The sequence below is a fragment of the Quercus lobata genome, chromosome 3, assembly GCF_001633185.2.
Source record: "Quercus lobata isolate SW786 chromosome 3, ValleyOak3.0 Primary Assembly, whole genome shotgun sequence".
NCBI lineage: Eukaryota > Viridiplantae > Streptophyta > Magnoliopsida > Fagales > Fagaceae > Quercus > Quercus lobata.
In genome coordinates, this window is record NC_044906.1 from 18,027,726 (window position 1) to 18,045,255 (window position 17,530).

The 17,530-nt window shown below is 34.1% G+C and overlaps 1 protein-coding gene across 1 annotated transcript; it reads right to left on the bottom strand.

Moving 5' to 3' along the window:
- Nucleotides 1-1,617: 1,617 nt before the first annotated feature.
- Nucleotides 1,618-7,927, bottom strand: LOC115980037 (importin subunit alpha-1a-like). Its single transcript, XM_031102234.1, has 11 exons — nucleotides 7,563-7,927; nucleotides 5,224-5,320; nucleotides 5,049-5,140; nucleotides 4,827-4,958; nucleotides 4,517-4,702; nucleotides 4,177-4,340; nucleotides 3,992-4,070; nucleotides 3,162-3,290; nucleotides 2,881-3,008; nucleotides 2,421-2,795; nucleotides 1,618-2,248 (listed from the first exon to the last, which is right to left on the bottom strand). The coding sequence occupies exons 1-10, from the start codon at nucleotides 7,812-7,814 to the stop codon at nucleotides 2,423-2,425; spliced, it is 1,632 nt and encodes a 543-aa protein (XP_030958094.1). The 5' UTR covers nucleotides 7,815-7,927; the 3' UTR covers nucleotides 1,618-2,248; nucleotides 2,421-2,422.
- Between the last annotated feature and the right edge of the window lie 9,603 nt (nucleotides 7,928-17,530).

The window sequence follows — 17,530 nt, forward strand, 5'->3', positions numbered from 1 at the left end:
AACTATGTTTAATACTGTTTGCTTTTGATATTTCGGAGGAGTGAGAAATGGTTTTTTTTTTTTTTTTTTTGAACGAAAAAAAAGGTCTCACGCGTGTGATCATTGACCTGACCCACTTAAACCTGCTATTGATGGCGTGGGACACCCCTGGGCACGTTAGGGCTATTCGCGTTGTGGCACAGCATTTTTGCGAAACACATGAATCGAACCCGGTAACTTCTGAACTCATAGGTGTGACCAAGTCCAAGACTCCTACCAATGCACCACGCCCCAAGGGGGTAAGAAATAGTTATTTGTTTTGTATCCCTTGACCACCCCATATGTTCGAGAGGATTGTCATGGATTACAGAAGTAAAATATTGATGTCCTCTCTTTACCTACTAGTCTACTATAGAAAACATAACAATTCACCCCCCTAAAACAGAGCACATTGTCGAGTAATTTCTCGAGCTATTTGTAATAATTGATAATATCTTTAAGAAACAAAAAGTTAATAATTGAACAAAACAGTGTCCAACTAAGCCTAGAGTTATGAGTTACGAGACAGCATTGATTGTATTAGATACCTATGAAAATATGAAGAATCCCTTTAATCCACTTTCCATGCATTATTAGATTAAACAACCTCCTCCAGCCTTACCAGGTCCTCAAAAAAACAAGCACGATTACCAGTAATCATAAAAGTTCAAAAAGTAAGAAAGGAATCCGTTCCAAAAATAAATAAATTTTATAAAGTGAGAGGAAAAATAACTCTACCTGTGGAACATAGAGGATCAATTATAGATTAGTTTTAGTACACACTATGCAATGAGCAAATAGTTGCAATTTTGGAATACCGTACAACATGATGACATTTTCTTTTTGTTGGATTCTTGAAGAATATGATGAATACCGTACTTGGGTAATAGTAAATACCACAAAACTAAACTAGGCCCATTGTAAACAATAAAATTAATTTTGAATTTTTTTTTAATGTTTTTCAAACTTTATAAAATAGCAAGGTCCTTCAGCCATCAAACTGAATTAGATGCTCATGTGCTGTAGCTGCAATGCTAGTTGTGTTGAGATTGAATTAGATGCTAAGTCTATAACTGATGTGCTGCTCAATTCTAATTATGTAAACAATATAGTGTCTCCCATCTTGGATGATTGCAGACAATTGATATCAAACTTCTCACAGGTTCGGATTAGGCACTGCTACTGCGAAGCAAATCGATGTGCAGATAAGCTGGCCAGAATGAAATCGAGTCATAATTTAGATTTTGCTATTTTTGATATTCCACCTTTGGATGTACTTGCTGTTTATGAAGATGATCTCAATGGGGTGTATGTAAACAGGCTTTGCCTTGAGACTGAGTTGATGGTTTAGTTTTAATGAAATCTTTTCTTGACCCAAAAAAAAGAAAAACCAGAATTAATTCAAAATCAAACTGAAATAACTTTTTAATCAGACCTAACACCCTCTAAAGCTTGTTCCTACACTACAGCAACTTGGGAACTATATGCTCCAGCAAAATTTTGAAGAATATACGTAGGTAATTTAGCTTCATTTAGTAAATCTTGTGTCAACAACAGAGGTTAACATATATTAATCTAATGCCTTCAGGGAAGAAAAAGGAAAAAATCACAGTTCATACAAAATTTATTAACATATAGCCTTTATAGCAAAGTCAAGTGCAATACAAACGAAAAAAGGAGGCAGACTAGAACTCTGATATCAATAATATTAAGAGACTCTTTTCCTTCAATGAGTTTTAGACAACTTTTCATATCAAACCAGTAAACGGTATACCCTAGGCAAATACATTTTCGACTCAAAGGGGGGGAAAAATCATCACAACATACAATGAACATAAAAATCCAGTATCCCTCATAACTACAAGTGTCTATAGAGTGAATTTGGTAGTACAAAAATCACCCCGCAACTGACAGACTCCGACTCTGTTCTATGGCAAATAGAACAAATGAAACAACTTATGAGACTCGACATCGACTTCATGGGAGAGCCCAATCACCTGGAATAACCATTCCCCAAAAAGAGAACTCTGGCTCCTCAACTTTGTTGCAGCAACAATTTCTAGTTCTGTCATATAACCAATCCAAGTATCCCTCAACATCTTAATCCAGCCATTACCGACACTTGTGCCAGTCCAGCACCCCCATAAATCATGCACCAGACTGGACCAAAGAGGACCCAAACACGACAAGACACCTGACCTGACCCCAACTAATCTCTCGCCACCAAATACTGCGATATTTTAAAAGAAAATATGTCAAGAGCATCAATAACAAAACATAGAGCAGCCATGCAAGCAAAGCTTGGATAGTTAACTCCAGAAATTTAATTGCACACTAACCAGAACAAAAGCTAATTGAAAAAAAATAAAACACAAGACATGACAGAAATACTATAAAGATACCTTCAGTCGAATTTGAATCCACCTGAAGGAACAGAAGGAACTTCGCTCCCTCCAAAGTTGAACGTAGACTGGGCAGCATCACCTGGCATTGTCTCATCATCTTCCTCCAACCAATATGTCTCAAGAATCTTCACAGCCTTCTCATAAATCTCAGTATTGTCATGACTCTGGAGATTCTCAATTTTCTCTAGCCCCTCCGCATCATCAATCATTTGAGCATAGAGATTTACATCTCCAGAACTGCCCGAGTTCTTATCAGCTTCCCCTACCTTCAATATGTTTTCAAGCCCTTCCAAACAAACTGTGACAATCCTTGGATCGGGGCAGATGAGAAGATCACACAAGGGCTTGATACACCCTTGATTTACCAGGTACCTGTGACCAACAAAGAGATATTATATCTGCAGACCAAACACTTATCCAAAGGCAAACTAGGACAACGAAACAAGATTTTTCATACTTGATTTGTTCAGGAGAACCACCAGATGTGGCATTTGAGATTGCCCATGCAGCCTCTTTCCTAATATCAAACTCAGCATTTTGAAGCAAATTAACAAGGGGGGCAATTATATCAGCCGCAATAACAGCCTGCAACAAGCAATAAAGACCCCATTTTATGGTCACAGTTGAAGAGAAATTGGGTATTTAGATCCAAATTTCATGAAACTAAGACAAGCATAATAACAGATAGAGAGAAAAACAGATTAAATCATGTTGGAATAGCTTAAATCTATAGGTTACCTGAATCTGCTCCTTATTGCCAGCAGTGATATTTGAAATGGTCCAACAAGCTTCCTTCTTAATGCTCTTTTTATAATTATTGTTCAATAGGTTTAATAGGCAAGGAAGAGCATTGTGGTTGATGATAACCTGAACAGCAACAACACCTCATTAGTTGAAAGGGATTACCCAACAAATAGGGTATGAAATGACAAATTTTTTTCTATTGATGGAAGGATTTGAGCTTTATTAATAAGTGGATTTCAGGTGACCACGCGTAAGATGTCATTTCAAATCCATCAAATTTTTTTATAGGTGTCAATTCAAATCCATAATATCACAAGTGATTATTTGAGAAAATCCTCAAAGTTCTTATCATCATGTGCTGTTAAATTTATACAAGTAATTGTTCTTCAAATCCCTTTATTTGAAATCCTCAAATCCAACCACAACCTTCGAAAAGCACAATTTGCATGCATGTCTATGACTGGAATGAGACAATATATATTTTAAAGAAAAAAAAGGGATAATGTCTAGCCCTACTGACCAAGTTTATTTCTTTGTACAGGCCTCATAAGTACATCACAAAAATTCAGAAGAGGACAAAACCATTGTCTGATCTAACGCATTAAAAAAGCTGGCCACACCCAAAAAAAAAAAAAACAAGAATAGTTGCCTGCAGACAAATCCTGAGTGCATACATGAATGCATCACTCCATTTACAAGCATGTAACATAATAAAAAATTAGGGAAGATTGTGTACCTCAATCTTAATGACTACATATACTTGGAAAAAAAAAAACAATATAGCCCATGTTTTATAAATTCCAAGCTGCACAAGTTCCCAATACCTGAGTCTGCATATCATCTCCAGTAACAATATTTCCAACTGTACGAAGAGCAGGAATGAGCACAGAAGGAGATGGGTGGCTGAAAAATGGCAAGAAATTTTATAATTGAGTGCATAATATAGAGGTTTACACCTCCCACCACAAAATAAGTACGACTCAATATGGTTGAAGATCTAAGAACTCACAATAATAGCTCAACAAGCCGAGGACAAACACCCGCTTCAATAACAGCTTGAATTTTGTCATTTGTACCATCAGAAAGATACGAGAGTGCCCAGCAAGCATCAGTTAAGACTTCTTCATCATTTGAATGAATAAGGCGTGCAAGAGCTGGGAGTGCAGGCTTAACCTGTGCAGTAAACAATACAGCATAATGCATAACATCACAATGGTTGATGAAGGCAAGTTTTCAACAACTGTAACCCCACAATATTATTTTAGATTTCAGACTAATTAATAGCCTAAACAGCATCACCCACAGTTTCATAATTTGTTAAGTTTCAAAGAGCATCCAAGATAACTAACCTGATCAAAAGGAGGCTGTGGCTTGCCTCGGCAAAAATTTGACAGTGTCCAGGTAGCATTTCTCAGCATAGAAAGCTTGGCATGCTCATTCAACTGTGCCAGCAATGGAAGCAAAGCCCCATTGCCTAGGACAAGGTCACGACATCTAGGGGAATCACCAGCAACATTTCCCAATGCCCACACAGCCTGGACATCCAAAAGATATAGGTGGGGGTCATCATTTTACTTAAAAATGCCAACTTGATTAACTTCATAAAATAGTGCAAAAAGTACTAAAGAGCTAGTTTAAGCACCTAAATCACATTCATACCTGCTCACGAACATCATCACTAGGAGAACCAAGAAGTTTGACAAATATTGGGACAGCCCCATGATCAATTACCACTTTAGTGTTCTCAGATGTCCCAGAAGCAATGTTAGTGAGAGCCCAGGCTGCCTCAAACTTTAAGAAGTTTCAAGCAATAAAATGTTAAATTCATGGTCACATACATCTAAAAAAAAACCATCAGATAATAGACAGCATGCAATAGACCTGAAGCTGTGGGTAGTCCTCCCTCATGAGAAACTCAACAAAGCGAGGAACAACGCCCGACTGTATCACTTCCTCAATTGGAGGGCTACGCTCTGGTAAAGAAAAAGAGGTGAATAATTGAAACAAAGATTCGTGTACAACAGATGCATTAGACTAGAGAGATCAAATTTCTTACCAATTGAAAGCAATTTCCTGAACTGAGTAGTTGCCTCAAGCTGCAGATTACTATCATCACTCCACACTCCCGCAACCATGGATGGTAGATGTTCTAACTGCACTTGAACAATTCAACCATAATTAGCATGATAATCACCAATAATACCAAGAACTAACACCAGAGCAATTCCAAATCAGTAAAATGTTAAACAATTTGCATAGCAAATCCATGATTAGAGAACTTCAGTAAAAGCAAGTTGTTTTGATCTGATCTTTTTTTAAGGACAAGCGTAATAAGAGCAAACCTATGCATTCAATATAACCAATCCAACTAAATCACCAGTAACCAATCTGATCAAACTTTAAATTCAAGTAAATTCCACTGAAACCTTCAATGTAACTAAAACAATTTTGAAAAATAAAATAAAACCATGAATAGACGATCCAACCAAACCTGAACTCCAAATCAAAATCCATTGAAGCAATAGCAGATGAACTAAAACCGATACAACTGGACCATATTTAAAGAAAATTCCATAGAAACCTCTACAAAGACTGAAAAAATTTTCCAGCTAAAAAACCAATAAACCTAACCAAATCCTTCAAAATCATAGAAGCTGAGATAAAACACTAAAAAACCAATCTAATTAAACTAAATTCCATCAAAACCTCTACAATGCCCCAAACAATATCCTGCTAGAACAACAATAGGCAATCCACCCAAAACCTATCAAAACAAAAGTAAATGAACTAAAACAATGGAAAAGTATTGATGTTACAAAAACAATATACAGCTATAACACTGTTGGAGGTTCCAAACAAACCATAGTTCCCTGAGCAAAGTCATTCATCAAAAATTACATATATTAAACAAAATCTCATCAGATTTTACATAACCAGAACATTATCCAGCTTGTTCACCAATATAAGATCCAACCAATCCCTATTCTCCCACCCAAATATAAGCTCAAGCACTTCAAAACCAATTGAAATTCCAATTGAACCCCAAATTAAAAGCAAATCCCATCAAAACCTTTAATCAAAGGAAAAATTAACAGTGATAAAACAAATATAAAAATACCAACAGACAACCCAACGATTTATTCCCTAACAAAAAACTCATGAAAACCAAATTAAATTATTCTAAAGCTCCTCATTCCCCCATCCAAAACCAGTCAAAAACCATAAGATTTGAACTAAAACCCATCCAATCAAACTCCCTTTAGCTTCAATCAAACCCTGATTCCCCAACAAAATTCATTGATACCAAAAACAACAAATCCCAACCAAAACAGCATCCAGCTAAAACCCTAATTCCCCTATCGAAAACTCTTTACAACCATAACAACTGAACAATAAGCAATCCAATCAAACTTCAATAAACCTTTCAGCTCCAATCAAACCCTAATTGCACAACCAAAACTGAAAGCAAATTAAGCTTTAAACACCACCCTAACCCCCAATCAAACCCTAAATTAGAGCAAAAACTCCATCAATAACTAAAAAGGACATCAGCAACACGATCTCAACCAAAACATCATCCAGCTAAAAACCCTAATTCCCCTATCGAAAACTCATTACAACCATAACAAATGAGCAATAACAATCCCAATTGAACTTCAATAAACCCCCCAGCTCCAATCAAACCGAAAATTAAAGCAAAAATTCCATTTAACCTCTTTTCCTTTTCAAACTCCCTCCCTGAAGGGGCATGGGGCTTAGTCAAGTAGAACTGGGTTGCGCTGCTTGATTATATATAAAAAACCAAAATGACATCTACAACACAATCTCAACAAAACATAATCCAGCTAAAAACCCTAACTCCCCTTTCGAAAACTCATTACAATCACAACAACTGAACAATAAACAATCCAACCGAACTTCAAAAAACCCCTCAGCTCCAATCAAACCCTAAATTAAAGAAGAAAAAATAAAAATCAATAGTAAAACTCTTTTTCATTTCAACATACAATCAAAAATTCCAAAAGGACGATCACAACCAGAATTAAAGCCTAAATTAAGGCAAAAATTCCATTTAACCTCATTTCCTTTTCATATACATAAAAAAACCAAAATGACATCAATAACACGATCTCAACAAATTATCATCCAGCTGAAAACCCTAATTCCCCTATCGAAAACTCATTACAATTCACAACCAAAACAAATGACCAATAAACAATCCAATCGAACTTCAATAAACCCTAAATTAAAGCAAAATAATAATAATAATAATCATAATGATCGCGAACCTCTCTTCCATTTCAATAGGTATATCAAATTCCAAAACGACGATCAAAACTAAAACCGAACAGAATAAAAACGACGTAAAGCTAGAGAGAGAGATAGGGACAGTACTTTCTTTTCGAGACCAGCGGCGGAGGATTGAAAGGAAGAGCCGAGCGGCGGCTGTTGCAGCTGGTTTTGCGCCGCGCCGGAGGAGAGCTGTTGGAGACCTTCGCGACGCTTCTTCAAAAGACTCTCTTCTCTTCGCGACTTGCGGATCTCCACCATGTTGTCTTCCCTCCTCCGCCGCCCCTCCTCCGCGTCCACCGCCACCTTGTACCTGTTCCGCCGCACCTCCGTTCGAGCACTCGGCCTCAACGACATCGTTTTTTGTTTTGAAAGATAGAGAGAAGAGTCAAAAAAATTTAAACTAAAATTTTATAAAATTGGGTTTTGATGAGAGAGAGAGAGAGAGAAGTTTGAGAGTGTGAGAGAGAAATGAAAGTTCGGGAGTATCATGTATATATATAGATAGATATTGGGGCTTGGATCGGCGGGTATTTACGGAGGGTGCCACTCAGTGACGGGTTTTGAATTTTGAAGGAAAGGAAAAGAATTGACAGAAAAGTGACTTTTTATTTCTTCTTTGGATGGACAAAAAAGGATGGACTGGTTGGACTTAGTTGGCTATTAGATGTTTACACGACGTCGTTTCATCATTTCTGGATTTTCCTCTTCCTTCTTTTTTTTTCAATTTTTGCAAATTATTACATCGAGAATATATTTTCAAAATAATTTCATAACAAATTGTTATTTGTAAACTGTTATTAATGGGTGTAAAAAAAAGTAATGTCAATAAGCTACGACCTAAAATTTGTTATAAAATTATTGTGAATCTAACATTACTCTTTTTGTTTTTCCCATCTTTTCATTAATGGGCGTGGGATCAAATAAAATGAATAAGTAAATACCATTTGATTTAATTTTATACTCATTTTTTCAAGTTAGTCCTATACTCACATTACCCTCGTATTGGAAATTTAATCATGTGATTAAAATGAAAAAAGGAAAAAGTTAATGAATGTCATATTTGATTTAGAAATTATTTTAAGAAACCTTTTATGAGAAAATTTAAAAAAAAAAATAATTGATTTATTTGACAGCCTGTTGGATTACAGGTTCTTTATTTTATTGACATATATAACAAATTGCATGTTAATTGATGTTATTTACTATTTGATCCAATTTTTTTTTTTTTTTGCATAATTTTAAAATTTAAAAAACATGAAATTTAATATTTGATAGATGAGACAATAAATGATTTGAGATCGTCTTGAAATTTTGCAAACATGAATAGTATAAGAAGAAAATATGATCCAATAATGGATTTGTAATAATTCTCTAAGAGCACTAGCATTGGGGGTGTAAACACCCCTCAGTTGCTATTTTACAACCTAAGCCACCCAAAATCCACTCCATCTAGGTTTGTAAATTTAAAAAAAATTTGCAACCTATGAATAGTAAGGTTGCATTTAATAGTAAGGTTGCATAAATGCAACCTTACTATTCATAGGTTGTAAAAAAATATATTTTAATATGTGGTTGTGCGTGGAGAGAAAAAGTGAGTGGGAAAAAAGAGAGAGAATGATACTTTTATCATTTTATTAGGTAGTTTATATTATTTTATTGGGTTATATGTAAAAATAAAAATTGGGAGTAGGGGGTTGTAAAATGGGTTGGTAAAATATATAAAGTAGTGTTTGAGGATGCAATTTTTTTTTTTTTTTTTTTTTTTTGCATCCTCGAATGCTAATGCTTTAATGTTGTAAATGGACCAAGTCGTTTACAAAAAACTCAAACTCAACTCAAGAAAAACTTGCTTATATTCATTCATTTTGTACGTCAGCAAAGCTCAAACCCAAGTTGCAATCAAAAAGATTAATAATATGATAAATAAATTCATTTGTTATATTAATTATTTTAAGTGATGCATTAATAATTTAAGTATAATTAAAATTTGATGTAATTTAAAAAAATTAATGTGAGAAACAATTGATTTAGAATATGGTATTGTTGTTCAAATTTCATTGTTTTGTAGCAATTGAAACAAAGCCTGATGAAAAATAATAATAACCCACAATCAATGTAAATAAATAATTAAATAATATTTTTATTTTATCAAAACGATATTTGAAAATGTCTATCTATATCAGTTAGTATTTCATGCAATTTTAAATTTGTAAACACATATAGTATGATCAAATCACTACACCATTCTTATTGTATTTTTATTTTGTCTATAAAATATAACACAAAATATTAAAATTTTTACAATGACAATTATTGAAATATTGGATGAAATTAATAACAAGTTAATGACAATATACTATTTTATAAGATATTTTAAAATGCACGGTTAAGTCATTCTATCACCAAGAAACCTTTCTCTTTCCTAGTGTAAGCAATCACTAATGTGTACTAGATAATCCGTAAATTGATTTATTACTTTAAAGATAAAAAAAAGTGTCAAATTCAATTCCATGTTGTGCTTTAATTCCGTTGATCCAAGTTAGCATTTAAAATACTCCAGAAAGGTGAATCTCCTCCTTCATGGTTCAAGGGGCATCTTCTCCTTCATAGATCATGCAAGTTCATCTTCATATTCCCCTCAAAAAAAATATTGTTTTAAAGTTACAAAGGCAGCACAACCACAAAATAGAAAAATTATGTTCTCGTGTAATTGTGGCGACTCTTACTCCAAAGAAAACCCTTGGGCTCTTTGGGATTTGGGCCCCAAAATTTATTTGTATTATGGATTGGAAATAACCTACAATGAGAGATCTATGGAAGTGTTTTTTTCAGTGGTAAATCGTACTTGTTGTAGTTGTAATTATATTGCTTTGAATCAGGCCCAGTCAAGAAGATCCAACTACCGAGTTACACGTTTGAGATCCAAGCAAGACTTCTAAACCCCAAACTATGTTCTTACTTTCTTTCTATCTCCCTCAAACTATGTTCTCACTTTTTCTCGTGTATCTCTTTCCAATTTGTGTTCCAACCCCTTTTCATTCCCTTCGGTTCCTCTTGGGTCCCTCTACTCTTAGGATCTGAATGGCGTCATGAGTTTAGGTTTCTATTCAAACATGTCTAATCAAGCGTCAAGAATAGGGCTCACTTTTTGCTGTCAAGGAGACCCTCTAGTAAATTGCACCCAATGTTGAATCTTAGGGGGTGCTTGGATTTCCAGTTTTCACAACTCATAACTCTGTTTCCATAACTCATAACTCAAAAATAGTGGGACCCATAACTTAAAAGGCTGTTTGGATTTTTGAACTATGTTTCCATAACTCTGTTTTCATTACTTAATTCTCTGATTTTTTTGTGTTTTCAGTTTCCAGTTTCCATAACTCTGTTTTCAATGGCATTTTTGTAAATAACTCTATATATCCGATCCCACAATCAGAGCAATAACGTGTGTAGCGCGCCTTTTGATGCCCTGTTCAACGGCTCTCTTCTTTCATTTCAGACCTGTCTTCAATAAAAGAGCTCTCATTCATCTCAAATAATACCAAGCTCTCTCATATCATATCTCCAAGACTCCATTCCAGTACCACAAGCTCTCTCACTGCCGTCACCGATCCGAGCTCAGGCAACTCGCCCCGCCGTGCAACAGTAACGCAGTGCTAAACGCGCCGCCATTGACCTCTTTCTCAGCTTTTTCCACAGAAGATCGAAGGTATTTCGCATCTTTTGCTTCTCTGTTTTTTTTTTTTTCTTTTTTTTCCATTGTTTGATGTTTGGGTTTCTCCGTTGCCGTGGTGATGGGTTTTCGCCGTCGCCATGGGTTTTTGTTTCTCTGTTTTTTTTTTTTTTTTTTTTTTTTTCGTTGTTTGATGTTTGGGTTATCGGCGTGGTGATGGGTTTTCGCTGTCGCCATGGGTTTTTGCTTCTCTGTTTTTTTTTTTCCTTTTTTTTCATTGTTTGATGTTTGGGTTATCGGCGTGGTGATGGGTTTTCGCCGTTGCCGTGGGTTTTTGCTTCTCTGGAAAAAGCTGAGAAAGAGGTCCATAGAATTCAACGGGGAAACTAAATGGAAACTAGAATGCAACGGGGAAACTAAAAATGGAGACTGCAGCCAATTTGCATTTTGAATCACAAATCTGTGGAAATGTTTTTTTAAAAAAATTGAAGTTTTGTTGTATAATCAAATTCATAGAATTGGAAGTCCATAGAATTCAGATTTGATTTATAAACAAACCTACACAAAAATTGCAGATCGGTAACCCAAAAAAAAAAAAAAAAAAACTAAATTGAAAAACATGCAAATCAAATCCATGCCGCCACTACAAAAACAGAATTAGCAGAGAATATGAAATCAAAAGGCAAAATATATACAAATTCAAAATCAATAACACCTAGAAAGAAACGAAAAGCAAAACCCAGATAGGAAAAGGGAAAAAGGAAAGAACTTTACAAAGCAGTCATCGTCAATTGTGTAGATATACTTCTTCTTGGACACCATGTAGCCAAAGCAACGAGAAGCAGAGTCTTTGAAGGAAATGCAAGAAGCTTTTAGGACCCAGAATCCTATTGATATTGTTGCGGTTGTAGAGTTCATAATCAAAGCCTTCAGGGACTTTGATGACCTTCAAAATGCAACGGGAAATTTTTCTGGGTTCGGGTTTGTGCTTTGTGAGAGTGACAGGGATGAAGGGAAAAGGCAAAATGAGAAAAGAGAAAAAGATGGGGAGGAAAGCCTTCCGCGGATAACAAAACAGTTTGCTCTGACCCTTTGGCAGAAGTGGGACCCATAAATAGTGTGGAAAATATTGAGTGATGGAAATGAGTGATGGTGCCAAACAAGGTATGTATTTTTAAGTGATGGGTTATGAGTGATGAGTGACGGAAATTGAGTGATGAGTGATAAGTGATGAAAAATAAAAAACCAAACAAAGCCTTACATTCGAACGGGTGGATTCTCCCAAGACAATACCTTAAGCTGTCGACCCATACAAGTTCTCGTAGGAATCTCATTGAGGTGAGGTTCCTTTCCTGGGATGCTTCCTGACAACCTTGGCTAACATGGGCCTGCTTTGGACCAGAGCCACCCCAAAAGAGGGGCCCAGATTGTTTGGGGAATGGGCTTACCCCTCCCAGCCCACCCACAGAATCCATGTAATCAGCCAGCCTTTTTTAGCCTTTTATCTTTGACAAATGAATCTACACTCGTTATTACTAGTTTTTCTCTCAACTTTTGAACTATTGGGACGGTTCTAAACCGTTATTAAAGTCTCCGACCCTTAATAATAAAAATATATTGTATCTCTTTAAAAGAAATAGATTTTAAGAAGCTTTAATTGCAAAGGTATTTAGAAACTACGCACAGCACAGCAATTCATTTATGAATCTCCAACATTCGGAGACAGGATCAAGTCATGCAGGAAATAATCCACCATCACATTCAATAATTGGAACTCATAGTACCAAATCATTTTTAGGGGTTTTTTCATATCATTTTATTTTATTTTTTTCCTTTATGATATTCTGCTACCTTCTCTCTTTGTTATTCTTACTTTTGTGCACTCTCAAATCTATCCGTATAGAATCTCACATTCGCTTATTATTTTTATTATTTGCGCATTTTGATCTTTTTTAGATGATACATTAAGAAATCTATAAAACAAATGTGCGTTTTTTTACCCAAAAAAAAAGAAAAAAAAAGGATTAGAGCAATCATCAAAGCAAGTTTGAAGCAAAACATACAAGTTAAGGGAAAATGAGAAATTTTTGTTCAAGAAATTTGGACAAAGGACTAAGGGTCCATTTAGTAGGAGATTTCTAGTAACGTTGTTTAAGTATCGTAGAAATACGTGTGGGTAAAAAAGTGTCGTGCAAATGCGTGTTGTGGTGTTTAAGGGCCCATTTGGTAATGTTATTTTAGTAACGTTGTTTAAGTGTTGTGAAAATACGTGTGTGAGAAAAAGTATTGTGGAAATACGTATTGTGTTGTTTAAATAACGAAAACTGTTATTTAAACAACACAAACAAACACCCACTAAGTACCAAACAGACCCTAAATTTTTGTATTTGTTAAAATTTAAATATAAACATGATAAAAATTGTGAAATTTACTTTGTATATAGATTTATTTTTCTTTCTTTGTAATTTTTATTGTTTGGGCATAATTTTATGATTGTTGTCTTGTCATAGTACTTTCCATCTTTATAAATTTGTTTGAGTGAGATTTTTTTTTTTTTTTTGGAGAAACTGTTGGAGTGAGAATAAGAGTAGAGCTGTAGAGGAAATTTAAATTAGCTAAGTTGACATTAGTACATTACTAGCCTGGGCCCAAATAGTAAACTGGTGGAAACTAGTGGGGTTGCATAATATACGAAGACCATAACTTTCTCAAATCACAACTAACCCAACCAGCTAGGCCTTACCCAAACCCACTCCATTTGCCAACAAGGGGAAAAGTCATAGGTCTAAATTACTTTCTCTGCCAACTAAGCCCAGCCCATTAAAATACAAGTGATTTGGAGTGTAAACATATACCTTTTACAATTTATCTGAGCCCAAACAGTCGTCTATTTCTTTTTTTCTTTTTTTTTTTGAGAAGGAAAATGATTTTCTCTATCTATTTTGAAACAAAGAGAATCTATTTTATAATTTATATTTAATAAAATAAAAGTGATTATAGTACCACAGTATTTAAAATTATTTGTTTTTCACGTTCTCAATTAAAAAGAAATTCTTGCCTTCTTGGTTAAAAAGGAACTAACAAAGTAACGAGTAAGATTGCCAAGTTTTTTCATCATGAGACCTCAAAGCAAAGCCTTTTAAGATATGAATTTGACTAAAACACTTGAACAAAATTTTATGAATCAAATCATTTTAGGGGGAGGGTGGAGGGGGTTCACCAATCATATGATTGCAATTCTAGATTTGAGATCGAGCTAAACTGAAAGTTCACCCAAAAATAAGAAAAACTCTATCTTGCTTAAATTAGATACAACCATGCATGGTTCCACATGGATACCTCTTACTCTTGAATAAATTAAAACTTTTAAGGGTTAGTCTAGTGGTTATTAAGTTTTATGTAATTTATGAGATCTTAAGTTCAAATCTTCTAAACAACACCTTTAGTCACTCCAAGAAATTGTTCTTTGTAATTATTAGATGTGTGTGAAATGTGAGCACTACACATAAATGAGGAATAGTTAGATGTTCAAAAAATCCTAAAAACAAACATTAGCAACAAAAAAAGAGCAAATTATAAATGATCCAGTTAAGAGATAAAAAGGACAACAATAAGCAGTTTCTGGTTAAGCCCAGGCCCAAGAAAGCTAACTTAGGTAAACTTAAGCAAAGAGAGCTAGAAGAAACTTTGAAATGTCATCACTTCCAAGCACCCCCCCAACAAAAAATACAAATGCTGCTTTTGCAACTTGCAAAGTTGAGCAAATTGCAGCCCCACAACACTAAAAATTCCTTTTGATTTGTCACAAACATCGTTCAAGCCCAAACCACACCACCCCTAACACACACATACACAGACTCAAAGAGCCTAGACAAAATATCTATCTAAGCATATGGTCTAGAAGCCTCTGATTCTGACACAACTCTGTCACAAACAAAAGCCTTCATCTTCATCCAAGGTCAAAAGTCTTTGGGGCCCTCTATAAGCTTTTCTGTCCAACTAACATCTTGCCGAAAGCATACTTCAAATCTTTAATATTCTAACATTTTTCCTGGTCCACAAAACTGTGATATTTTTCTAGTAGCCTACAAGGCTACAAACCATGATTTGATTGAAAATAATGAAAAAATAAGATACCGAGAAAAGCTGTGGGGGCACGTAAGTGTAACAATTATCCAACAGAACTGATTCTATTTTAATGTAGTTGATGCTTATTTCTTAACCAGTTTTTTTTTTTTTTTTTTAATTTTTTTTTTATTATTATTATTTTTACAATTCAAGATAGAAATTTTATATTAGCTTATTTTAAGTGTATATAGGTGTGTCAAAGGTCTTGTAGTTGAATTGGTATCTTTTCATGTATAAAGTGCTTAAGAATCTAAGAGGGAAATGATTCGAGTTGCGGGATTAACAGCATATGATCATCATACGCCAAGAAACTTTATATTTGTATAATGATCATTATACGCCAAGAATGTAATGAATCAATTCACTTTTACATACATATGGTAACATTTGGAAATATGGATGTCATCTTTGTTTGCTTTTTTTTTTTTTTTTTTTTTGTTCATTTTATAAGTACGGCCAAATCTTGAAAGAATTTATCTATTTATTTTTTAATTTTAGCTTTGGAAATTGTGAGGCAAATAAAAACATAATGTGCGTTTGGATATCGCTTATTTTGTTGAAAATTGAAAACTGAAAATAATAAAAAAAGTTACTATAGAGGCGTGGGTTATTATTCATTAGCATAAATGCGTTATTTATGTCCCATAAATAGTGCAAGAGATTTTGGTTAAAAAAAAAAAAAAAAAAACGTAAGAGAAAAAACGCAGCAAACATAGGAGAATCCAAACAAAGCTTTAATCAAATCCATTAGGAATTATGCAGCCGACACAATTTTATTGAAGTGACATTATTTTACATAAATTATAATATACTTTGAAAATTCTGACCCGTTTGTTAAGAGATTTCTAATAACGTTATTTGTATTTTTTGAAAATATGTGTGGGTTAAAAGTGTGTGAAAATATATATAATAGTATTTAAACACTGAAAACTGTTGTTTCAACAGGAACAAACGGGTCCTAATTTTTTTTTTTTAATAAAACAAATGATTTATTTATTAAGTAAGAATCATTGTTACAAGTATTGTCCATTAGTTACTCGCGAGGAATGCCTAGTTGCAAAATATCACACACATATTTTATATAAACAAAATTTGGACATTCATTATATTCTCTAACACTGCATTGGTGCTTCCGTCCATTTTTACTAGTTCATCTGCCATACCATTTGCTTTACAAAAGACATGACATGAAAGGACAGTCCATTCTTAATCGAGTAGTATCCTGCAATCCAAAATCAAAACAGAAGGTTCTAGGGCTAGAACACCATATGCAGCCGACACAATTTTATTGAAGTGACATTATTTTACATAAATTATAATATACTTTGAAAATTCTGACCCGTTTGTTAAGAGATTTCTAATAACGTTATTTGTATTTTTTGAAAATATGTGTGGGTTAAAAGTGTGTGAAAATATATATAATAGTATTTAAACACTGAAAACTGTTGTTTCAACAGGAACAAACGGGTCCTAATTTTTTTTTTTTAATAAAACAAATGATTTATTTATTAAGTAAGAATCATTGTTACAAGTATTGTCCATTAGTTACTCGCGAGGAATGCCTAGTTGCAAAATATCACACACATATTTTATATAAACAAAATTTGGACATTCATTATATTCTCTAACACTGCATTGGTGCTTCCGTCCATTTTTACTAGTTCATCTGCCATACCATTTGCTTTACAAAAGACATGACATGAAAGGACAATCCATTCTTAATCGAGTAGTATCCTGCAATCCAAAATCAAAACAGAAGGTTCTAAGGCTAGAACACCATATGTTAGCCAATTAAGGAGAATTTGAGAATTAACTTCAAGATTTATATGTTTATACCCTAATTCCTAGGCCATTTTTAAACCATATCTAACAGCCCATATTTTTGCAATATTATTTGAGGCAATGCCAATGTGAATTAAAAAACCTATCTCTTAATACACCGCCACCTCCTACTTTACCAGGATTATATTTAGAACTATCATCTGTATATAAAGTAACAATAGGGGGTTGTGGAGGATGCCAATATATTATTTTAGTGATTTTTGTACCTTTTGTTTTTGAATGATATGCAAGGTGATAAAATTTTGCAACTAAATGTAAAGTTTGATACATAAGCTAATTAAGTGTTTCAGAAGGAGGACTGAATATCCTATTATTTTTAGAAAGCCCAAGTTGCCAAATTCCATAAGCAAATAAAATATTTTAAGGCATCATTTGAAAAGAGCTTAAAGATATATTAGTCAAATTTTAATGTAACCATTCTACCCTCAAC